Source organism: Chlamydotis macqueenii, chromosome 26, assembly GCF_036417535.1.
Source record: "Chlamydotis macqueenii isolate bChlMac1 chromosome 26, bChlMac1.mat, whole genome shotgun sequence".
In the NCBI taxonomy this organism is placed as follows: domain Eukaryota; kingdom Metazoa; phylum Chordata; class Aves; order Otidiformes; family Otididae; genus Chlamydotis; species Chlamydotis macqueenii.
In genome coordinates, this window is record NC_141581.1 from 4,064,073 (window position 1) to 4,087,742 (window position 23,670).

The window sequence follows — 23,670 nt, forward strand, 5'->3', positions numbered from 1 at the left end:
AGCCCCCAGCCTCTCCTCTCCCGCAGGACTCGCGCCAGCTCCTCCGAGCAGCGGGCTACGGGCCCCGGGGGCCGAGAGTTCCCAGGACAGCGCAGCCGTTGCCCTCACAACGCCCTCAGCGTCCCGGGCGGCAGCAGCCTGCGGCAGGGATGAAGCTTCCAGAAGCAGCGGCAGCTTGGAGGCCTCTGGGTCGCAGATCGCTTCCCGTGGGGCGGGGGCTGCTCTTCTCTCAGGTCTCACAGCAGCATCCCACACCCCACCAGTCCCCGCCGTGAGCACGGCAACTGGGGTCCATCCTCGTCCCAGGGGCTGGGTGAGGCCAGCAGCAGAACGGGCGACGGCAGGGACTGGTCCGGAGGGCTGTGGGTGTCTGTAGGCAGCTCCCGCTCCTAGGGCAGCTCGTACTGAGATCTGAATCGCTTCCACAGGCGATGAGATATGACACTGGTCACAATCAGTCCCAAGAGTGAGACCGTTGTCCCCGAAGCGATGGCAGGGCCTGCGCTAGACGGATCTGCAAAGACACAAGAAGGACCGAGAGTTGCAGGCAGACTCTGCCCACGGCAGCGAACACCCCCCAGCACCAGACAGAGCACTAACACAACTCGCTGCAGCCCAAGCCCAAGCAATGGGGGGTACAGGAGAGGGGGCTGCAGCCCACCACTCACCATCTGAGACCGTCAGCTGCAGACTAACCACCTGGGAGCGGTGGCCGAGCAGAACGCACTGGTAGTGGCCCTGGTGCCGGGGCTCGGCGCGGTCCAGCTGCAGCGTGGAGCTGCTGCCCGCCACCTCTTCCCGGTACTGCGAGAGAGCCACGGGGGTCCGCAGCCAGCGGACGGTGGCGTTCCCGGCGCACCACGCCCGGCATTCGATGCGCAGGGCCCTGCCTTGAGTCACGTTGGGAGGCAGCGACCAGATCTGCAGGCTGCAGGCGGGCGACGTCCCCACGGACGGCCCTGTCCCCGTCGCAGAGCTCCAGCTGATGCTGTCCCCAGCCGTCCCCTGCGCCTCAGCTGGGGGGCTCGCGGTGCCGGAGCCAGGGAGCGTGGTGGTGGCTGGCTGTGCCGCGGGACTGCCTGTTACGAGGTCCCAGGGAGCAGGGCGCTCTGTGGAGCGGGGTTCGGCACCAGCAGCCAGCTCCGGAATGGTCTCAGCGTCGGGCTCCCACGGTGTGGCGGTCAAGGCTGTGGCGGGACCGTGTGTGGGGACACTCGGCTCCGGGGGCAGCGCTGTGGTGGTCACGGGGCTGGCTGTGCTGGGGCTCACTGTCGTAGCTGCCGCTGTCTGGGGGCTCCCGGCGGAGGTGGCCGTGGCCACCGGCTGCTCCGTCACAGCTGTGAACACAGCAGGTCACGGGTGGCCTCGCTGCGCCTCAGAGCTGGGATGAAACCTCTCTGGCACGTGTTATCCCCACGGGGTGACAGCCCCCTCCGCCCACACCATCCTCCTCCACCCCACGGACGCAGCCCGCCCTGGGCAGGGAGAGGCAGTGAGCAGGAGTAAACCGGCACCGCTGGCACGGCAGCGGGGACAGGGATGGGGACAAGGGGAAATTTGCAGAGCGGTGCAGAAATGGGGGCTGCGCAGGGCAACGGGGGTCGGCTCCAGCAGACGGGGCAGCGCGCAAACCCGGGTCCCCAGCTGCGCACCGGCACTCACCCCCAGCGCTCGCCACCGCAGACGCCACCCGGGTGAAGGTCTCCTGCCCGACGCTCAGCGTCACCTCGCACCGGAACTCCACCCCTTCTCCCACCTCCGTCCCTGCCACCAGCAGCGTGGACGTGATGTCAAACAGCTCCTCGTTGGTCTCGGTGGCATCGAAGTCTGAATCCTCCAGCGCCTGGTCCCCGCGGTACCAGGTGAGCCGCAGCCCCGTGAGCGGGTACACCCCCTGGGCCGAGCAGCGCAGGCTGGCAGGCTGCCCTGGCTCTGGGACGGGGGGGTCTGCCTCCAGCTGCAGCGTGTCCGGGAGGGCTGAGAGAGGAATTGCAGCTTCAGCGGTGATTTTTGGCACCGCTGCTCGGGAGGAACGGGGGATGCAGGACTTTGCTGGGGAGGCAGTGAGGGACGGACTGGGGGACGCTTACCATAGACTTTCAGATTGACGGTGCGCTGGTAGTGTTGCCTGTGGCAGACCCCCTGGCAGATTTTGGTGCCCGCCATGGCGACCACGGCGTTGCTGATGTGCAGGATGCTGTGGGTGGGGAAGAAGGTGATGCCCGCCAGGTTGGTGTCCAGCCCCTTCCACTGCACCGTGCCCCTCGCGCAGGCCAGGGAGCAGTTCAGCTGCACCGAGCCCCCGTACGGCACCACCGGCTCCTGCGGCACCACCACCAGCTTGTCAGCCGGTCGCCCTGGAGAGAGGAAGGAGGAAACCGTGGGGTTTAGGGAAGGGGACAATCAGCAGAACCCGGTTGTTTACGAGGCAAACGGGGCGCCGGTTCCCTCGTTTGCTGAGAAGTGGACGGTCGCACTCAGGTGCCGCACAAGCTCCATCTCCATCACCGTGGAGGGGGCACTGCTCATTAGCGAGGGCTCGTTAGGGGCGGCCAAGGCTTCCCCCGCAATGCCACCGTCCCGGGGCAGCCGCTCACCGCCATCAGGAGTGCCACGGAGCCTGTGGCGATGGCCCGCCCGGGTCTGCTCCGTTGCAGGCATTGCCGCTTGATCCGTCTCGGTTTACCAGCAAGATTTTCCAGCCATTTCTTGGGGAAATTACCCCAAACACCCCTTCCCCCCCAGCTCTCATCCTTCACCAGCATCGCCGCAGTTCTGGCAGCGAGACAGCAAACTGCGGCCAGGCACGTGCTGTCGCTGGCACGGCGGCACGCTCCGTGGCTCTGAGCGCCGGGACGAGGAGCGCTGCAGCAGCGACGCACGTGGGACACGGCGGCTGTCGGGGCTCAGCAGCGGGGACACCCTGGGGACCCGTTGGCCCCGGTGCCATGCGGCAACGCGAAGAGAGCAGCGGGCAGGGCCGCGCAGCACGGCGGGTTAAGGGATCGGGACAGCTCGTGGTCCCCACGGCACTCACCGCTGCAGCCCCACAGCAAGCCGAGGAGGAGGAAAGGAGCCGGCTCCATCGCCCACAGAGCCAGCGGCAGGGTAGCGCAGCAGCAAGGGCTGGTTTTCCTTCCTTGCCTCCTTCCAGGGAGCGAACGCCGCCGGCCGGGGCTGTCTCCTTCTGGCCACCAGCCCCGTCCTCAGCCCTTCTTAAGCTCTGCAGGAACCGCCCCCACGAGCACCGGCCCCAGGGCCTCCACGACTTTCCAGCCCGAGGGGTATTTCCAGAGGGAGGTTTTCTTATTTTCTTCCAAGGTCAAGTCTTGCACAACACCCAGCCCCGCAGCCCCAAACTCGGGAGAGCCCTTGGTCTGCAGAGACCCCCATCACCCTCACCAGGCAGCCCCGCGCAGGCTCCTGCACCCCACGACACGGCCAAAATCCTGTTCCTTCCCCAGTTCTCACTGGGCTCCAGCAGGACCCCTGGCAAACCAGCCCTTTTCATGCCCCCAGCACCACCAGCCGAAAGGAACCTTAGTGGGACATGGCACTGCCGAGCAGACGGTGATGTCTGTCTGTCGGAGGGGCTGCCTGAGACCCCCTGCCCCAAAAGCAGGGCCAGGGCCCGTGTTCGGCATCGCCAGCGAGCACGGCTGCCTGCGGGGTGGAGGGAGAGGAGCCCACGGCTGCAGCACCTGCCCAGGGCATATCCCATCAGGATCCCTGTGGGAACGTGGGCCTCGGGAGCCAGCAGCTCCCATCGCAGCCCGGGCAGCAGCACAAAGGCAGGAAGATGGCCCTGAGCCCCGACTGCCCCGAAACGTGGGGTTTGGAAAGGTGCATCCCCAGGGCAGAGGGAGGAGGTGTCCAGCTCCAGGCTCTGGTGTTGCTCTGTACCACAAACATTTATTCCCACAAACAACATTTATTCCCAAAACCAGAGCGTTTTCAGGGATAAAAGTAGGTGTTCCTGGGAGCGTTGATTTTACGGTATAGAAGGGAAGTGTTACTACACGGAAGGTGTTGATTACCCCTCGTTATCTACCCCCAACGCCCTGGCACAGCCTATGTCGCCTGTCCGTGGCGGGGCTGGCATCGCATCCTTGCTCCTACCCAGCTCCGCGGGAAGAGATGGGCCTGGTTCTGCCCCATCCCATCCCGCCAGGCTGTGGCTGGGGCCAGGGAAGGTGCCAGCAGCACCTCCTGTGCCAGAATGTGGAAAATCAGCCGCACGACCCGGCCGTTTCCCATCCGGGAACTCTCTGGAGAGGCAGCTCCCGGCACTGGGCGCGTCGCGCATCCTTTCGGGATGCCGGGTAATTAATCCTCAGACGATTCGCGAGGCCTCCGAGCAAGGGAAGTGCTCTGTAAACAGCTGCCATCGAATATGCACATTCAGCTGAAGCCGGGTGATTAATGGCTCTGGAGGTTTTGTTCCTTCCATCCTGTGTTAACAGAGCCACTTCCCGGAGTTTCCAGCAGCCGCCAGAGCCCTGCCATGGGGCAAGCGTGGCCAGGGCTGCTCCACGCGCCGGCCGGGCTCTTCCCGGCAGCGAGCCGGGGACACACACGGTGTCAGGGTTTCCCTCCCCGTCCCGCTCCCACAGCCCGGATCCGCGGCGCCCGCCTCGCCAAGGCCCCGGGCGGGAACGGTCGGGGCTGCACAGGCTGCACCCCTGCGGTGGTTTGCAGAGAGGGTAAACCCCAAGCGATGGGTTCCTTCACTGGGGAGGGAGTGCTTTGTGATGTCACCGAGTTTAAAGAAGGGAAATACTATCCACACAGACTATGCTTGATGCTACAAGATTTTGGGGCAGGAGGGGCAAAACACAGTTAAAAAAAATAAAATATCCAAGCCCTGAAGCAGCCCTTGGCCAGGGTCTGGTCCGGCTTTCTGCTGGGGCTCCTACAATGCCGGACCAACACCCACAGGTCCCACGGGGAGCGGCCCTGGCTTTTCGGCACCCGCGCCTGCCAGTTCCATGCCCAGTACCAGGGGCTGTGGAGCTGCACATCCTCCGCCTGCGAGCTGGGGGGCAAAGCGGCAGCAGCTGTTGGGAGCCAGAGCGACGTTCCCACGAGAGGCGGCTCTCCGTGAGCCCTCAGCATCGCACCCCAAGCCCCAGGTGCCTTTAAAAATGGTGCTTCAGGTGAGAAAAAGAAAAACCCATAAATCAGCGTCCAAGGCAGACCTGAGCACTTACGGAGCAGACCTTTCTTTTAAAAAGAAGCTTTCCCGGACTGGTGATCAGGAAATTAATAGCTACCAGAAAGTGCAGCGCCTTGTGATGCACTTCCTCCGGTTCGGGGCTCGCAGAGCACTTGACGCCGCGAGTGCCTGGGAGCTGCCCCGGCCTTCGCCGTGCAAGGCAGACGGGCAACACAGTCGCAGAGGAAATCTGAGTTACGGAAACCTCATAAACCTCCAACTCCATGAGGACCAGCTCTGCTGGCACAGTTACGGAGCCAGGGAGAGGTCGGGGGACTCGTCCAAGCTCCAAGCAGCGTGGCAGCGGGCCTCCAAGGCGGCTCTGGCAGGTTTGGCCCCGAGCTCTCCCTCAGTGCAGTGTCCCACTGCCGTTCCCGCTCCACCACTGGCTCGGGATCCGAGTCTTTAACAGAGTAGCAGGACCTCCTCTCCGTCCCCGAGGCAGCTCTCCCTGCCCCAAACACGGCAAGGAGCTCACCAGGTTGCAGACGCAGGGCGGAAAGAGCAAGCTTAGGCACTGGGACAGTTTTCCACCCAACAGGAAACCTTTTGGGTCAGAGCAAAGGTTGCTGGTTTTCCATTTTTCCTGGAAGCCGATGGTGCTTCCTCCTGAGGGGCAGGAGCAGGGGGCTCTCGCTGGGCAATGCTCGGTCCAGAGGCATTTCTCAGGAAACAAAACAGTTCAGTGGGGAAAGACAAACCACAGAGGGGCGAGCGCTGGCCCCCGGCACAGGATACCCCCGCCGCGGTGCCGGAGCCCCTCGGTCTGGGGTGTAGCCCTGGGCTGTCATCACCGGCACTCGCTACGCCCAGGGCTGCAGTAGGTGCTGATGAGGATGGCTGGAAGAAGATCAAGGCTTTCTGCACGGAACAAAACAGGAATCCCACTCTGGGGGGGGACTCGTCCCACAAACCAGCTCTGCCTCTCGCCCGGCAGCAGCATCCCCGTCTCAGGAACGCCCGCCGCATCGAGGAGAGGATGGCCAACAACATACTGTCGTGAAATGCCTTCCCTTTTTCTCCAGTGATGCAAAGCGAGACAAGCTGAAGGTGCTTTCTCAAATAGAGTAAGCCAATAAAATAAAAATAAGCTCAAGTCCAGAGGAAATAAATACAAAAGGCAACGTATTGTATAATAGATGGCTTGCCTTTCCAGCGCGTTACAGGATATCGGCCATCAAACACCAGATCCCATCCAAGAGCTGACGGGGATGTGTTTATACTTCTGGTGATTATATTGTTCTCTTAGTACCATCCCCAACCACCCAGAGTGTTCAAATGAGCAAGATAAGATCTCAATTATGCCTGTCTGGAAATGAAGACAACGGAGTCCGGGATGCTAAAACCAGGGACCTGGCGCGGGGACCTGGCCTTTGTCTCGGGGTGGGGACGGGGCTGCCGGCGAGTCCGACAGCTACGGCACTGGCCTGCTACACACGGCAGACCGCCCGCTCCTCCAGAGCGTTTTGCTGCTCCCTATTTGGTCCAATATTGCAGAAACTGCCCCAAAACCACGTCCTCTTGCACAAGCACTCGGCCCCCACCCAGTACGACCAGCAGCGGGGTCGGAGCTCCACGCGTTTTACGCCTGAGCACCGGCGGAGTTTGAGCTGCGGGGGTAGCGCTGTTTTAATTCTCCAGTGGAAACCCGGAGAGCGAATTGGTTCCAAGTCCATTTTGCTCTAGAATACTTCAGTTTTAAGGAACTGGTAGAAATAGCTCAACAAGTCGTGCCCATTCGAGACAGGAGGTCAATCTACAAGACCTCATGGGTCATCTCTTCTAACGACCTCCAGCACGATTTACAAGGGTCCAGAGAGGTGCTGGGCAGGCTCGGAAAGCTGTCTCGAAACACAGGTGGGGGAGAAAAAATGAAGACAGAGAACTTCAACACAACAGGAAAGCAGCGGTTTAATAAATAATCCATCGGAGGGAGAGATTAGCCAGTTCTAAACACAACCAGAACTGAAATAAATACATTTCATCGTTAGCTTAAAAAAAAGAGATACAGAAACGCACGCAATAGTAAACTCTGAGAGAGCGGGGGTACTGCCGGCCTGCGGGGAATGTGGGCTGGCCACACGCCCACGCTTTTTAAAGATAATCAAAGAGGTGAGCAGCCATTCCAGTGCAGAGAAAAGAATAAAAACCAGTGAAGTAAAAAGTTACTACTTTGCAAAAGAGAAAGCAATCGTTTAATGCAGGTTTTTTAATGCAACAAGATCAGTTTAAACTCACTTGAACTGCTGCCATTAATGCTGGAACTGCAGAAGAAGGGCAGTGAAGCCAATTTTTGCCTTACGTTTGGGGCATCGCTGTTACCGACCTGAATTACAAGTCACTGCGGACAAATTCTGGGAATACTGGTGTTAAACAGCCAGGCTCAGGCACTACACAGCAGATCAAGGGGATTTTAAGAAAAGGCTCTTTTAAAAAAGTTGCGTTTTCATACAAAGTAACAAAAAATTGGCAAACTAGCTGAATGCTCCGTACGGATTTTCCAGTCTCCACATGGGATGCTGCAGAATTACCAGCCCTTCAGAATAAGACATTCTTCATTCAGGTCCAGTAATTTCAGCTCCATCACCGCTGGGCCCAGGTCCTCCTCCGTCACTTAAAGGCAGAACGGTGGGTGGGTCACATCCCTACGCTGATGGGGAGTTACCTGGGGCTGAGACCCCCACTGAACCAGGTGAAAGGAACTCCAGAACTGTGGAAAGCAATCCCTGCCTGCTCCCAGCGCCAGGAACGAGCGACTTCTCTGGGGAGGGCGAGCAGCCCTGCCCCTCAGAGAGCCCACCATCCCCAGAGCAGGTCCCCGCACCACGGGCGCCCGTGCTTCGTGGCTACGCCATGTCCCCAGGGCCAGTCCCCACGCAGGTGAGAGGGGGCTGCCGAAGTGACCGAAACACTCCGGGGCCACTACTCACGAACCAGGGGATGTTGGCATCGCTGGAAACTCGGGTGTCACGTCGTGAGGGACGGGGGCCGGTTAGTTCTGCTGTCCGAAGCGCAGGAGAGGCCGAGACGCTGCAGGCAGCAGGGGTGGTGAGAGGGGACGGGACTAGAAACACATTGGTTTCAATAAACTATTCAATAAAGGAAAGGACTTTAAAAAATATATCTCTATATACTTTATATCATATAAATTATGCTCGTCTTCTCTGTAACATTCCACTATATCCTACCCGTGAAGCTCCAGGCGCCTCAGTGTGAACAAGGTAACGATTCAGTGTTTTGTTTCGCTTCGTTTGGGTGCGAGGGCCAAACCTACTGCAGTTCACTTTAATACAGTGTAAGTAAACGAATCGCCAGACGTACTCGGCATAGCTCCAGTCTAAAAAAAGGCATTTTTGTGAGCAACACGGAGTTGGGATTGCCACCTGGAAGTTTAAGCGACCGGATTGGCTTCAGGAAAGAAGTTTGCTGCGCACACAGGGTACAGACCATCCCAGTAATGTTTGGGAATGTGGAGCGTCACCACAATGAGCTTGGGAAAACCGCAGTCACCGCAGGTCACCGAGACTTTCTGCTAGCTCTGCTCTCCAGTCCTGCAATTAGATCCACATCAGCAAACCCTCAGTCTCCAAGGCGGCTGCCCTCCGCACGGACAATAAACTACTCTTACAGTTCAGATTACAGGATCTGTGTACCAGGCTGGATTAATGTGAAACAAACTATGAATTATTTCACTTAAACGTCCACCTTCAATAACTAACTGGTCCAGAAAATTGGTAAACAGACATTAAATTGTTAGTTCAGCCCAGTCTAGGCAGGCAGTGGTTCTAAGCTGTTAATATCTGGCAGGCATTTAAGAGACCTACATGAAGCCGCAGCTCTCAAGCTGCCAACGTTACCAAGCCCTCACCGCCGAGCTCACAGAAGAGGTCAGATGCTGAACACAGCCTGGAGCTCAGGTCCCCTCACACCCCCGGAGCAGGGCGAGCTGTATCGCCAGGGCCGAGCAGGGGACAGGCAGCGCTCTCCCCTGCTTGTGCCGGTTGTGGGTCAGCGACTGAGCTCTCCGGGGTTGTCCCGTTGGTGTTTTCCATTAAATCCAGAGGCAAATGGCACTTGCAGTCACTCAGCCGCAAAGACCCAAGACATGAAGTGACAGTGCCATTCTCCCTGAAGTCACTTGTCCCAACCCTACAGAGACGGGGTCCCACCAGGGAACGACAGCTGTTGCACATACCCCGCTCCGTATCCTCAATTCCCTTAACAACTAATTTCTTAAGTGTTCCCAGCTTGGTCTTTTCTTCCCCATCACTGAGTGATTGCTCGATGCCATCCCTTCTGATCCTACTCAAATGAGAACAATTTTCCTGCCGACTGTCGTATCTCTATGTACCTATAAACAACCAAGCGTTCCCTACACGTTTGTCTTAGCTTCTTTCACAACACTCAAGTTCAAGTATCTGCCGGTCTTTCTAACCAGAGTTGAACCCTGCAGCAATTCCATTTTTCACCAAAACAAAAGCCTTCAGAACTGCTACACAGAATCCAAACCTGTAAGTTCTAATCAATAGTAATCATCAGCATCAGGAACTTTCAGACTGAGAAAAAACAAGCTGCAGTCATTATCTGGTTTTAATATCAGATGACAAGAGCCTGGGGAAAAATCAACATGCTTTAGAAAAGTGCGCAAGATAAACAGCTACTTCTTTGACCTTTCTCTCAGGAAACCACGCTTTATCAAAGTGCTTAGCAGGGTTTAGTTGTTTCTCCAACCTCTAAGAGAACTGAGTTTTCTAAACAACACGCACGGTTCCAGAAAAAGACTTCAGAAAAATCCTTCTCCCTACTACCTACAGAGGTAGCAAGAGATAACTGTTACACTCGTGTAACAAAAAGAGAAAAACCAAAGAGAAATACAAACGTTGTTGACCATCTAAGCATTTGTAATTAACATAGCTGCCCTTCTCTCATCCGCCCTTTCTCCTTTCTGTCAGTTGCAATTTTACTTCTTCATTTTCCTTTTCTTCATCAGAACATTAAGTCAGTAGAGTTTTTTTGAGGGGGTCTAAATTTCACTTGGGCCAGATTGGGAAAATTCATCAGATCCTCACGCAGCGAGGATCTGCTCACACTTGCCTACGCTATTTGTTCCTCGTACGGGCACACGCTTTTTCCTCGGTGTACAGTCACAGCACAGGCTGCACGTACTGCGCAGGACAGCTACCAAGCCTCTCCCTGGGCCGAGGTTGGCCAACCGAGCTGCGATGGGATCGGTAGCGAGTACCAGTTATAGAAGGGGATGGGGGCATGTAACAGGTGCCTTGTTTTATTCTGGCTGGCAACTCAGTTCCTATTAGAACAAAGACAATGCTAGCTCCTTAATTTTTCACTGGCAAGTTGAATATTTGGCAGGTCACACCATGAAGTTCAATATTCACATACAAGGGCAGGTTTGCTTTAAAGAACTATCCCTCCACGCCGAGCAGGTCAGTATCTCCCCATCCCATCAGCACCAGATGATACAATTCCATTTTTGCACCAGCTGGGTATATTTGGCTTGAAAGGAAACCCTGTCCCTTCTCATGAGCTGTTAGTGGCACAGTCTGTTACCTCGTTTCTTCTCTCCCCCCACCCTCCCTCCCTGACCTCCAACTGACTAAGTCCATCCTTGATCTGGAGTTGAGAGTAAGCCAAGTCCTTCTCTCCCAACCTCATACGCTGCTGTCCTCGAGCAGGGGCTCCTTGCCATCCGATCCTCCGGCCTGCGGGCTGTGGGTGTGGGTCTGGGCTCCGTTACTGTGCTTCTTGTGGCTGCCCGATCTCAGTGCAAGGTTGTGTTCTGGAATGAACAAGGCCACCAGGAGTGACAGCAGGACAGAACAAGCCCCAAACAGGAACGGAGGCCCTGGGATAATGCTGCTCTGTAGGGTGAAACAGAGGAACCGTTAATGGTCAAGTGCAAGGACAGAAGCAGCCCAGCAAACACAACGATAAAGCTGAAGAGGTTACCTCGTCTGTAGGGTTGGCCATGTTGGGTTTGGAGGCCTTACCCAAAGTTTCCACCTCAGCCATTTCATTCAACTCCACGTGAAAGAGATAGAAGACAAAGCCATAGAGCGCTGGACCCAGGCCGTTACACAGACCCCGAATTCCAGTGATCATCCCCTGCACCACACCTGGGGACAAAGCGAGGAAAGGAAGACAAGCTTACAGCTTTCTGAAGAAACCGGTTTTATTTGAGAAGGCTTACACATCTAAAGACAGGATCAAACATTCAGACCTGGACTGACATACACTCTACAGAGGAAGTGGCTAAGCTGGTGATTAGCTTGATTCTGTATGGGGTTTTACAAAAATCAGTAATGCTGGGCTTGCTACATCCGAGAGTAAAATAAGCATGGGCACATCAAGCAACAGCTCCAAACTGAACTGGAATTTAAGGCAGCCAAGTCTTCAGGGTGAAACCACGACGTAGGCAAACGATTAAGCAGCAGCCTGCCTCCTCTCTATCTCAGACAGGCAACACTGAACACCCACGTGCGTAATTTAAGAATTCCCTCCCCAGCATCAGCTCTGGTCAAAGGCAAGAGTGTAACGCTACTGGGAATAAAGCAACACTCCACAGTTGGCACAGATGCTCCTGCCCACCCTTCCACCACCAACGCTGAGAACTCAAACGTGTGTCAGCGTGCCCGCTGGGACAAACTCACTCGTTAAGCCAAATCCCCAAGCAACTCACCTTGTTGGTCGGGGTCTGCATTCCTAGACACCATGGCACTGATAGCTGGGAAGGTGATGCTAGACATGGCTGCCACAGCTCCTGCTGCCCACATCATCCTGGGGGAGAAAGGGGCAGCAGTTAGGAGGTAGGCTCCTGAGGGCTAGCCACCGGCCAGCACCGCAGCACGGCAGGATCTCCTCTGCCACGGGACAGGGAGCTGCCGCAGAGCCACCGGGCCACCGCGGAGGGAGAGACCTGCCGACACCAGGCAACAAACTCTTACCAAGGCTGCGATCCGAAGCCGTACCAGGCAAGCTGCAGGATCTGGAAGCCCAGTCCCAACAGGATGGTGTTTTTATTTCCTATGGAACGCATGAGAATGCCCAACACTACTGTCTGGAAAGAAAAACAGGGGCTTTCAGAGAAAGTGCAACGAAAGAAGACAGCGCTGGCAGACAAGAGAACGGGAATCTGAGACAACGCGTGCTGCTGTGAGACTGGCTGTCTTGCACGTGCACTCCTCCACTCTCGTTGTGTCAGAAACCAGCACATCCCTGTCCACGGCAACTGGAATGCAATCGATGGAGTTTTACAGAGCAACATGGGGCCACCCCACAGTTTACCACAGTTTGTTATTCAACAAACAGCAGCTACATTCAAAAGATAAAAACGAGGGACCGCAGGTAGCTGTGCACAGGTCCGACGATGTCTGCGTGGCCACAAGGACTCTGACAACTCACCGGCCGGGATTGTCAGAAATTGTGGACATTCTGATACCCAGACTGCTAGAGCCAAGACAGAAACCGCTTCTCACCTGAGCCAGAATAGAGAGAATTCCAACCACACCAATAAAGGCTGCCACCGTCTCTGAGGAAAAACCAATGACCTGTGAAAACAGCAAAGAGGGACTTTTCAGGCAAGAGATTAGTACCGCAGGAGAAAAGCCACTCCATCAGTGTCGCTGATGTTTACTGACATTGCTTATCAGGTACTTAAACATTAATCAACCGCACCTTCCGCTACCACCCTACTGCCAAGGAACAACATGGAAGATTTTCCTCTGGCTGAAGAAACAGCTTGAAATCACCGGGCTCACCTGAAATACCTGAAAGCGGCACAGACAGGACGGACAGGCAGACCACCAGCAAGAAGCCAAGTAAGGCAATGCCTACAGAGTGGTCACCAGGCTCCCATATTTTTTAGGAAAGCTGGAACAAGTCACTATTCCTTAGAGCTTCAACTTTACTAAGCTCTTGGCCAAGATTAGCTTCCTCAGGACATCCAACTAAGATAATATTTGTAGGCTGAGATTTCCTGCACTCAGAGCCTTCTCTCATCGCAAGAGACTGACCTGACGCAGGTACAGGAAAAAGCTGGAGTACTGGCCGGCTTCAGGAAGGTAGGAGAGAAAGACGGTGATACAGATGAGCAGCACTGTAGAATCCTGACCCACTTTCCGCAAGGACTGTAGGGAAGAGGTGTGGGAAATTAAAAGGAAAAAAAAAAAAAAAAAAAGAGTTAATACCCTTAAATGTTCTCCAGGTACAGAGACAGCAAAACCAAGTGCTTAAGTCACCGTCTTCTATCTAAGAAGTGAATGTTTACACGAAACCAGACCAGCATTTCAGAGGAAGATGCAAAGACTGCCACGCCAGGTGTACAATTGCATCAACTTACACCCTAGGATGAGGAATTTTTACCTTGAGTTTCTCAGATTTATAGCCAAGTGCTCAGAATTGTTTTTTCTTCAGACAGCCAAAATAACCTTCCTAGCAAGCAAAGGTGAGGTGAAACCGTGCAAAGCTCATCATCATTAGCAAAGGTCAGGAACGCAGAAGACTTCTCCTGACACAGTACTATGGCTAAGTAAAGGAATTTATATCAAACAACTGGGACATTTCCACCACGAGATGCTCTTGCTTCGGGACATCTGGAGCTGCTGTTGGATGGTTTGTAGCTATGTGAAATCGGGTAGAAGCTGCTAGACAGCTTGAGATATGCGCAGTCTGCCGTCCGTTGAACACTGTACCCTCAACAGGGTTAACCTAAGCCTCACATCCTTCACCTTTCGTGGAACGCATCTTCCTTTTGAGAGAAATTAGCAGAACTAAAGCAAATATACGCATTACCAGCATGGGGAAACACAGCAGCGAGATTACTTACAGCAAACGGGTCTGCTTGTTCCCAAGAGATTGGAGCTCCCCAGGAGACCGGGCGCATCTCTTCTGGCAGAGACTCTGGTACAGCCAGCAGGATGAAACCAATATCCAGCAAAGCAACCCCTGAAGCCAGCACGACCACCAACGTATCGCCGTAGGCTTGGGAAAGGTACGCCCCAATTGCTGGGCTTGTGACCAGACTAGCAGCAAACGTGGCTGACACCTGCAAACATAAAACATTAACACAGCCTCTTCTTCCCAGAGCCTATTTTCTCCTCCAGAGTAACCCAAGGGCAGCAGTTTTGTCACCTTTGATGGAGATAATCGAGGTGCACCTATCCTGGTGCAAAGAAGCTCACAGACCAGGCTGGTTTGAAGGCAAAGCAAAAATACAGCCGGTATTCAGGCTGCGTAGAAATTAGGTCTTTCCCTTGGTGCTAAATCACCAACAGAAGAACGGGGAGATTGTAATTATTGAAGCACCTATCATCTTTTCACTGATACTGTTCAGGCTTGTCAGTAAATCTCCCACCCTAACTGCATACCTGCAACCCCCCAAATATTTCTTTCAAGGGACAAGCTGCTTAGTCAGCTCCTTACCAAGCCATACGCCGTGCTGCGTTCATGTTCCTGCGTGATATCAGCAACGTAGGCAAAAATCACGGAAAAGGTGACAGCGAAGACTCCAGACATGGAAATGACAGCAAAATACCACCTGAAACAGGTATTGCCAAAGGCAGAGTTAAGGAGCAACCACGCGGCAGCCCACAGCTGCTGAATTAGCCCCTCTCCCTTGCTCTTCCTTCAGTTTCTCCTACTTCAATGCACCAGAAAGCAGTGAGGAACACCAAGCTTCAGTGTGATGGCCCGTGGAGTTTTATCACTTATTTTCCCCACATAGGAAGGAAACATCAACATGCCCTAACAGTGATAGAATCATAGAATGGTTTGGGTTGGAAGGGACATTCAAAGGTCTTCTAGTCCAACCCCCCTGCCAGGAGCAGGGGCATCTCCAACCAGATCAGGTTCCTCACAGTCCCGTCCAACCTGGCCTGGAATGTTTCCAGGGATGGGGCATCCACCGCCTCTCTGGGCAACCTGGGACAGTGTTCTACAACTCTCATTGTAAAAAATTTTTTCCTAATATCCAATCTAAATCTACCTCCCTCTATTTTGAAACCATCACCCCTTGTCCTGTCACAGCAGGCCCTGCTGAAGAGTCTCTCCCCACCTTTCCTGCAGCCCCCTTTGGGCACTGGGAGCCGCTCTCAGGTCTCCCCAGAGCCTCCTCTGCTCCAGGCTGAACAGCCCCAGCTCTCCCAGCCTGGCCTCACAGCAGAGGTGCTCCAGCCCTCTCAGCATCTGCATGGCCTCCTCTGGACCCTCTCCAACTGGTCCACGTCCTTCTGATGTTGGGGGCTCCAGGTGGGGTCTCACCAGGGCAGAGTAGAGGGGAAAACAGGCACCAGGAGAGGAAAGACAGACTCTTTCGTCCTGACACCAAACCCTCCAGCAGAACCAGGCAAGTAAATGAGTCTCTAGGCTGAGCATCCTTCTCCACTGGATGGACTCTTCCATCTCATTCTCAAACGCAACACCCACAAACCCTCATCGTTCAGCCTCGCGCTCGTTCCTCTCCTCAAAACCTCTCGCTTATACCAAGAGTGAACTCACCATGGACTGATCTTCATAAGGGGAATTGGTGCACACGTAAAGAAGACAGTGAGGAGGAGGAAGGATTTTCTGCCCCAGACATCAGAGAGAGCACCAATCAGTGGGGCACTTAGAAAAGAAAGCAAACCCTAAGAAAGACAGAGAGAAATTCAAATTTTGATTGTCGATAGCAAAAGCTTTTGACAACATCATCTAAAGATAAAAATAGGAGGAGACAGTTCATTCCTATTTTCTACAAGCAGGCAACATTACCAAAACATAACAGGTTGTTAAACTGCTCATATCCCTTTAGGGAGGAAAAAAATCCTCAACCACTCGGCGCTGCTGAACACTCCAATTACTTCCCGTTCCCTGCGACTGCTCAGCCGGCAGCTGTGGTCTTCCCAGGCACGCCCGTGCAGCAGGGAGGTGCCCTGCCGGTACCTAAAACGCTGCTGGCACAGCTCCACCACGTAGCCATCTGCTGCAGTTCCAGGGAAAGCTTTCTCTTTGAGGTGGAGACAAGACAGACCCGATGAGATGCCAAGGCCATTAAGCACAAATAAAATTGTTCAATGCCTTTCAACGTCTTTCAAACCCAAGACAGGCAGGGAAGAGCCCTTCGGTGTGCCCAGTTCACATCAAATCAAACCTCTCCGAGGCCAACTCTGCGATCCTCTTGCCAAAGCCAGGGCCTAACAATCTGTTTTCCTGAGTCAGAACACACGGCTACTGGTCGTTCGCTAGAGTTTCAACTTCTGTTACTGGTAAGTTCAGACATCATTGATTTTTTTATTCTGTTACGCTCTAGAATGTGGCTACAGAGCTGATCTCACGCTGATTAGAATATTTTCAGCTGAACCACACAGCTGTTACAGCCCCAAACCCACGCTGACAAGCAGCATGTTGTTCATACTGCTCAGTGAAATCCACTACACGAGCTACGCGATGTCTCCGCTCTGTCACTTCTTCATTTTGCGTCAGGTTTGCCAGTAGCACTCCAAACTGAAACACGACCATTTATCTGTCAAACACTGCTTGACGTCAGCAAATGACACAGATGACAATGGCTTGCCGCTTCTTGCGCTGACTGTGGATTCAAATGAAAGCCTGGAAGGAATATTCCTTACCTTGACTCCATGAATCAGGCCATTCATTAAGAATGTATGCTGAGGAAAAGTCTGGTGTAACACCTAGGGGAAAACAAAACAAAACAAAGAAAACAGAGCTAGCAACTTTTCCAAAATTTCCATAACCACCTGACAGCTAGATGCCTGGAAGAGCACCAAACAGGGAAAATGGGAATTACACTACCAACAATGCCACTGCTGCGCCTGCGTAAGGAGCTCTACCTCCCCTCTCCAAGACAGGCAGTCACTTTCTTAAATAATTCCCAGGTCTATAAATTATTCCAGCACGCTTGGGTGAGGCTGAGATAATCTGAAACATGTCCTTCTCCATCCCTGCGCCATCTGATTTCCCTCTGTTTTTACTTCATGCACCCACCTAACTTTTCTGTTGTTCTCATAGAATCACAGACAGGTTTGGGTGGGAAGGGACCCGTAAAGCCCATCCAGTCCAACCCCCTGCCAGAAGCAGGGACATCTCCAACCAGATCAGGTTGCTCAGAGCCCCGGCCAACCTGGCCTGGGACGTTTCCAGGGATGGGGCATCCACCACCTCTCTGGGCAACCTGGGACAGTGCTCCACCACCCTCAGTGTAAAAAATTTTTTCCTAATATCCAATCTAAATCTACCTCCCTCTATTTTAAAACCATCACCCCTCGTCCTGTCACAGCAGGCCCTACTGAACAGCCTCTCCCCATCTTTCCTGCAGCCCCCTTTGGGCACTGGGAGCCGCTCTCAGGTCTCCCCGGAGCCTCCTCTTCTCCAGGCTGAACAGCCCCAGCTCTCTCAGCCTCGGCTCACAGCAGAGCTGCTCCAGCCCTCTCAGCATCTGCGTGGCCTCCTCTGGACCCTCTCCAACTGGTCCACATCCTTCTGATGTTGGGGGCTCCAGAGCTGGACACAGTACTCCTCCCCTTCTGTACTGTCTGTATGTTCGATTTGCTTTTTATACGACTAAGCTAACTCTGTATTTCTAAAAGCCTTTGCATAAGCAAAGATTCCTTTTTCATAGTTACCTAGATATCAGGTCAAAAACACGCACACCACATTAGACTTCAGTGTGAGCTGGCATGCCACCACCAGAAAATGAGTTTTAAAAGTTAAGAATTCTTCCTGAACTTGCCAAATCAGAAGTTTACAGCTCCTTAACTAAAGGCAAATATCCAAGATGAGAAGTTTCCCTCTTGCCTTTGCTGCCTGCGTCAATCACAACTCGGTCAAGTCCTGAACAAGTTACTGGTGGGCTCTCCTGGAAGGAGCACGACTTGGTGGAGCAAGTCATTGCCAGGAGATTGTCTCTGTGCTTTGACACCCCAGACAACCATGGTGGTAGTTCAACAAAAATCTCTTTTAGCCCTAAATAAGTCAGTGTAGGCTAAAAGGTACAGTCTTCAGGTAAAAGGTCAAAGCTTTGTTCAACTTTCCTTTAGTAAACTCCCAAGTGCACTTTTTTTTTTAATACCTAGAAAAAAAAAAAGGCATAAATGCCAGTAAACTACCAGTAAATTCCAGTAACTTCAGGTCAGGTCTGTTACACCTGCTTTCTTGAAATCCAGCAAAAGCTTTCAAAAAATCTAACTCACGCTTTGCTCCAAGTTAAGCTACAGTAATTACAAGAATAATTGCCCAATTCCATTAAAAAAACCTGTAGCTCCAGCTTTTTTTTCTTCAGACCATTACATCCTGGTTTTTCCTTCCTATACTCCGAAGGCCTTTGTTTAGATCTTTACTCTCGCCAACCCAAGGTGAACTCTACTCTGCAAGAGCCAGTATGATGCCCAGGGAGACTTACTCACCGTTAGCATCGGCGTGGTCAGCAGCCCCCAGGCAAAGAACTCCAGGAAAATAACCACCACGGCGTGGTACACGCTGGGCTCTCCGATCCCCTGTCGCTGCAAAACAGAGCGGCGTAAGTAACAAAATACACGTCTCCCGATCTGCGATAGATTTGAGACGCGTGGCCGGACGCTGAAACTCCACCTCAGCCGCTCCCGAGGCGATTCGCTGCTGTCTAGCGCAGGTGAGCTTGTGCTGCAGCATCCTCTGGGGTCTACCAACACGCACCTCTCCTACAAAGCTGATTATTTTCTTTTTTTTTTTCTCCAAGAACCAATATCTTTGATACTACTGTGCTTCCTCTAAACTTACCATCCTTTTACTCCTCACCTTAAGGAGTTAGAAAGGAAACACCTTCATTCTCTGCTTATTTTGACAGCGGTATGTGCGCCATCCCAGAGAAGACTCTGGGAGTTTGGGACAGCAATAGAACTCCTCAGGACCAACTCCATCTACCCAGCATGGTGGGAAAGGCACAGTCCTTAGATCAGCTGTTAAAAAAACCCCACACCTCAAGGCCTTGCTCATTTTTCTTTTCGTAAACATTTCTCACGGTGCTTTCAGGGCAGCGTTTGTTCAGTCTCTTTTCCAAGCGCCAAACGTCAGCTGCTGGCCCGAGAGGTTTTTCTCCTGCCACGCGGGACGCACCTGCAAAGTCACGAGCTCACAAGGAAAACAAATCCCAAGGAACAGGAGGAAAGCACACAAGTCCCTGAATTACATCAGGGAACCGCACAGGCCCAGCGTTTAGTAGCATTTCTTATATTAGCCAACCACACGAGCTGAACTCACCAAGAAGTGTACTCCAGCCCTGATACATTATTAATAAAACCACCTGAAATGTCTGCAATCCCAGCAATTTAGACAGCTTCCAGCGGCTTGAAGAGTATCCAGAAGTTAAAAAAAAAAACTTCCATCAGCCGCACAAAGCTCACATCCAAAGGGATATTGGATTTGGTAGGGGAAACCTCAAATCCACGGGCACTTCTAGGCTAAGAGAAAGGACTCTTGCATTAAATTTCCTCACAGCTGACTAACATTTCTCCACTGTGCTCTTGAGACACAAACCGTTTCACGGACCAGACCAAAGATGTATCTGTATCAGTATCCAGCCTCCAGCATTCGCTACTGACAGATTCTCAGGGACAGGAACTCAAGAAACTCGGCATGGGGAGAGCAATCTTTTACCCAGTCGCATCCTCCCGGGTTTCGACAGAATAACACTGCATTTCAGATAACGAATACAGCTGCGAGTTATTTGAAATATGAGAGAAGGCAGCGAGAAACATTATTCTGCTGAAACGCTGTTGATGTTCACAGACTCCACGAAGACTGGCTCCCGCAGACAGGCTAAGTCTGCCTAAAAAACAAGTCAACATCATCAACGCGAGAGGCCCCCTGCCCGAGGGGGCTGTGGTCGTTACAATCAGCCACTTCCCTTGCACACAAATGAGATAATGTTTTGCAGCAGAGGGAGAAGCCCCTCTGGTGACATGAATCCAGTAATTAAGAGCAGAGCTATCACTACCCACCTCGCTCCACCGGTGTAAAAATCTCCCAGAAGAAAGCAGCCCCCTCCTCTTCCTCTCGTTGTCCCCCTTTACACCCTCTCAAACATGGCTGCAACAGAATTAACAGCCAACGTCTCTTGACACAGGAGGTCCAGATCTACCCGGTTCACAACCTGACGTCGCTCCTTCCACTTATCAACCATCTTATTGCGCTGGAGTCCTTAAACAATTCAGGAGAGCTAACCTCTGGCGCACGCGGTCACTCCACAAACCGCTCCTTTGGAGGATCACAGACTGGTTTGGGTTGGAAGGGGCCGTTAAAGCCCACCCAGCCCAACCCCCCTGCCAGGAGCAGGGACATCTCCAACCAGATCAGGTTGCTCAGAGCCCCGGTCAACCTGGCCTGGAATGTTTCCAGGGATGGGGCATCCACCACCTCTCTGGGCAACCTGGGACAGTGCTCCACCACCCTCAGTGTGAAAAATTTTTTCCTAATATCTGATCTGAATGTACCTCCCTCTGTTTTGAAACCATGACCCCTCGTCCTGTCACACCAGGCCCTGCCTTTCCTGCAGCCCCCTTCGAGGACACACAGCTGCTACTGCAAAATATAAAGATACTACAAGGAAAAAAAAGGAAAATAGATGGAAGAAGAGGCGAGGAGCCCGTAGGCCAGCCTGCGACCTCGCAACCAGGAGAAGTTTCTCTCAAGAGAGCGAGCCCGGAGGGAAGGAGCTCGCGTCCATGGAAGCTGAGGCGGGCCCGCTCCACGGCTGCCGCCCACCCGCGCTCCGCGGAGCCTCCACGGCGCTCGCCGCCCACGGCCGTGAAGGGACGGTCAGCCTCCAAGCCAACGTCCACGGCCAGCGCTGACCCCACGGCTGGCGAGCGGGGCGAGGGCGGGGCCGCCCCCCCCGGGGGGCTGTCAGCAGGCCCCGAGCTCCCCCCGCACAGCCCCGCACCGGCTGCCGACCCCTCCCGCCCACGCTGGTGGCCTGCCAGCCCCCCCCCGGCCTCGGCGCCCCCGCCCACCCCACGGCGCCGCGCAGCCCCCCCCCCCCCGGGCCCCGCGCTCACGCCGGCCCCGTCGCGGATGACGATTTTCTTGGCCAGCAGCACGCTGCGGTTGAGCCGCTTCTTCTTCTTCTTCTCGCCGGTCATGGCGCCGCCGGGCCGCTGCCTTTCGCCGGTTTCCGCGGCTCCCCCATCCTCCCTGCGACGGGCAGCGCCGCGCCGAGCCCGGGCCCGGACCCGGACCCGCACCGGGCGGGGGAGCGCCGGGCCCGGGGCTGCCGGGCGCGGGGGCGGCGCCGCGGGGAGAGGGCGGCGGCCCGGCTGGCGGAGGGCGGAGGGCGGCCCGCCCGCAGGCCCCGCCCCACGCACCTCGCCCCGCCCCCGTCGCCCGGACGACGGCGCTGACGGCCGCCGCCGCGCGCCGCTCCCTCGCGTCCCATTGGCCGCTCCTCCTTTCCCTGATGGGCTGAGCTGGCCTCTGATTGGCTGGAAGGGGCGGGGTGAGGGGGCGGGCGGGCGGTGCGGCGCGGCTTCTTCCGCCCGGTTGGGAGGGCGGTGCCGCTGACGTCACAGCACCCGCCGACGGCGGCGTGAAGCACGACGGGGCGTCGTGGGCGGGGCTACCGCGGAGGGCGGGGCGGGGCGGGGCCGGGCCTGCAGGGGCGCCGGTGGCGGCTCAGGGTCCGGGGGCCGCCCCACCCCCGCGTTAACGGCACCGGGCTGCCGGGGGCAGCGGCCCCGCCCCATCCCATCCTATCCCGTCCCATCCCGCCTCATCCCGCCCCGCTCCATCCCATCCCGTCCCATCCCATCCCGCCTCATCCCGCCCCGCTCCATCCCGTCCCATCCCGCCCCGATCCATCCCATCCCATCCCATCCCGCCCCGTCCCGCCCCATCCCATCCCATCCCATCCCATCCCATCCCATCCCATCCCATCCCATCCCATCCCATCCCATCCCATCCTGTCCCATCCCGCCCCATCCCTCCCCATCCCATCCCATCCCGCCCCATCCCGCCCCGGTCCGCTCCATCCCGCCCCATCCCATCCCATCCCTCCCCATCCCGTCCCATCCCTCCCCGTCCCGCCCCGTCCCGCCCCATCCTGTCCCATCCCTCCCCATCCCATCCCATCCCGCCCCGGTCCGCCCCATCCCGCCCCATCCCGTCCCATCCCTCCCCATCCCGTCCCATCCCTCCACGTCCCGCCCCGTCCCGCCCCATCCTGTCCCATCCCGCCCCATCCCATCCCATCCCGCCCCATCCCGCCCCGGTCCGCCCCATCCCGTCCCATCCCTCCCCATCCCATCCCTGGGGCGCCGGCCGCAGCCCAAGGAGGTGCCGGGCCCCCGCCGTCCCTCTCTGGGAGGATCGCGGCCCCTTTCCCGAACCCTGGCGCCGGGGGGAGCTGGGGAGGGGGCAGCCGGGCCCGGGGCTGGAGGGGCTCGGCACTGCCGGGGGGGCTGCGTCAGGAGAACGGCACCGCCGGCGAGCGGCTGTGCGCGCACGTGTTCGCTCCTAATTAATCCTTCACGGCTTGGAGAGCACTTGATGTCGATCCCCCTAATGCGGCGCCAGAGGTGTAAGGAGATTAATTAGGCACAGTTCGGAAAAGCCGTGCAAGTGGGGTGCCGCTGGGGAGCGGCGGCGTGGGGCCAGCCCTGCTCGCCCCCCCTCCCAGCCCGCGTCGGCTGCCCCTGCGGCATCGCTGGGTCCGGGTGCTGGGGGGCCGCTGGCCGGCCTGCGCGTGCGGCAGTTGACCCCCAGAGCCTCGAAGGATCGGCGGCGGGGCGGGACGCTGCCCTGCAGAGCCGTGGGGTGACGACGCTGCGCCCACGGAGCGCCCGAGGCTGCGGCCCAGCCTTTATCCACGGAGGCTTTCCCTTAAGTAACGACTAAAAGCAGCCGCGGGAAGGACTTCGTCGTGAAGCTGATTCTCCAGCGCCTGAGCGCGTCTGCGAACAAGATGAAAATAATCCCGGGCCACAGGGACTGGCGCGGGAGAGGAGAGCAGCTCCATCTCCCCCGGGCTGCGGGCAAACGCGCCGCTGCTCAGCCCCCGGCCGGCCCCGAGGGCGGCGGTGGGGGCTGCCGCTCTGCGCCCGGCTTTGTTCTGGGGCGGTGGGTCCCATCCCCACGCTGCGGGGTCCCCGCGGTCCCCAGAGCGCTCCGTGCGCGGCACGGGGTAAAACGCCGATGACCTTTGTGGGTCCCCCTGGGGACCTGCGCCCGGAGCCGCCTGCGCTGGGCAGGGACCCGAGTTCCCGCTGGAGCCGCCTCGAGGGCGCGGAGGAGCCCAACTCGTTCCAGTGCTCTGCGGCGGTTTGAAAACAAAACCAAGGAGGGGAGAGAGGAGAGAGAGCGGAGAAGTGGTTCCTAATATGGCAACAGCAAATGTAATTCTATTACCTTGATTTATTGATCGCACTTAGAGCAATTACCGCCTTTCACCCCGTCACCAGCCGGGGAGCAGGAGG

The 23,670-nt window shown here is 55.9% G+C and overlaps 2 protein-coding genes across 2 annotated transcripts; both read right to left on the minus strand.

Annotated features, from left to right (window-relative positions):
- Positions 1–389: 389 nt before the first annotated feature.
- On the minus strand, positions 390–3,086 carry MADCAM1 (mucosal vascular addressin cell adhesion molecule 1). The gene is made up of 5 exons (XM_086767194.1): positions 3,038–3,086; positions 2,091–2,357; positions 1,663–1,977; positions 669–1,337; positions 390–514 (listed from the first exon to the last, which is right to left on the minus strand). The coding sequence occupies exons 1-5, from the start codon at positions 3,084–3,086 to the stop codon at positions 390–392; spliced, it is 1,425 nt and encodes a 474-aa protein (XP_086623320.1).
- Positions 3,087–7,101: 4,015 nt separating this feature from the next.
- LOC104481113 (solute carrier family 71 member 1) lies at positions 7,102–21,472 on the minus strand. The gene is made up of 12 exons (XM_086767193.1): positions 21,259–21,472; positions 18,631–18,726; positions 16,837–16,899; positions 15,728–15,855; positions 14,654–14,768; positions 14,058–14,276; positions 13,246–13,359; positions 12,709–12,780; positions 12,178–12,290; positions 11,913–12,010; positions 11,183–11,349; positions 7,102–11,094 (listed from the first exon to the last, which is right to left on the minus strand). The coding sequence occupies exons 1-12, from the start codon at positions 21,340–21,342 to the stop codon at positions 10,885–10,887; spliced, it is 1,479 nt and encodes a 492-aa protein (XP_086623319.1). The 5' UTR covers positions 21,343–21,472; the 3' UTR covers positions 7,102–10,884.
- Between the last annotated feature and the right edge of the window lie 2,198 nt (positions 21,473–23,670).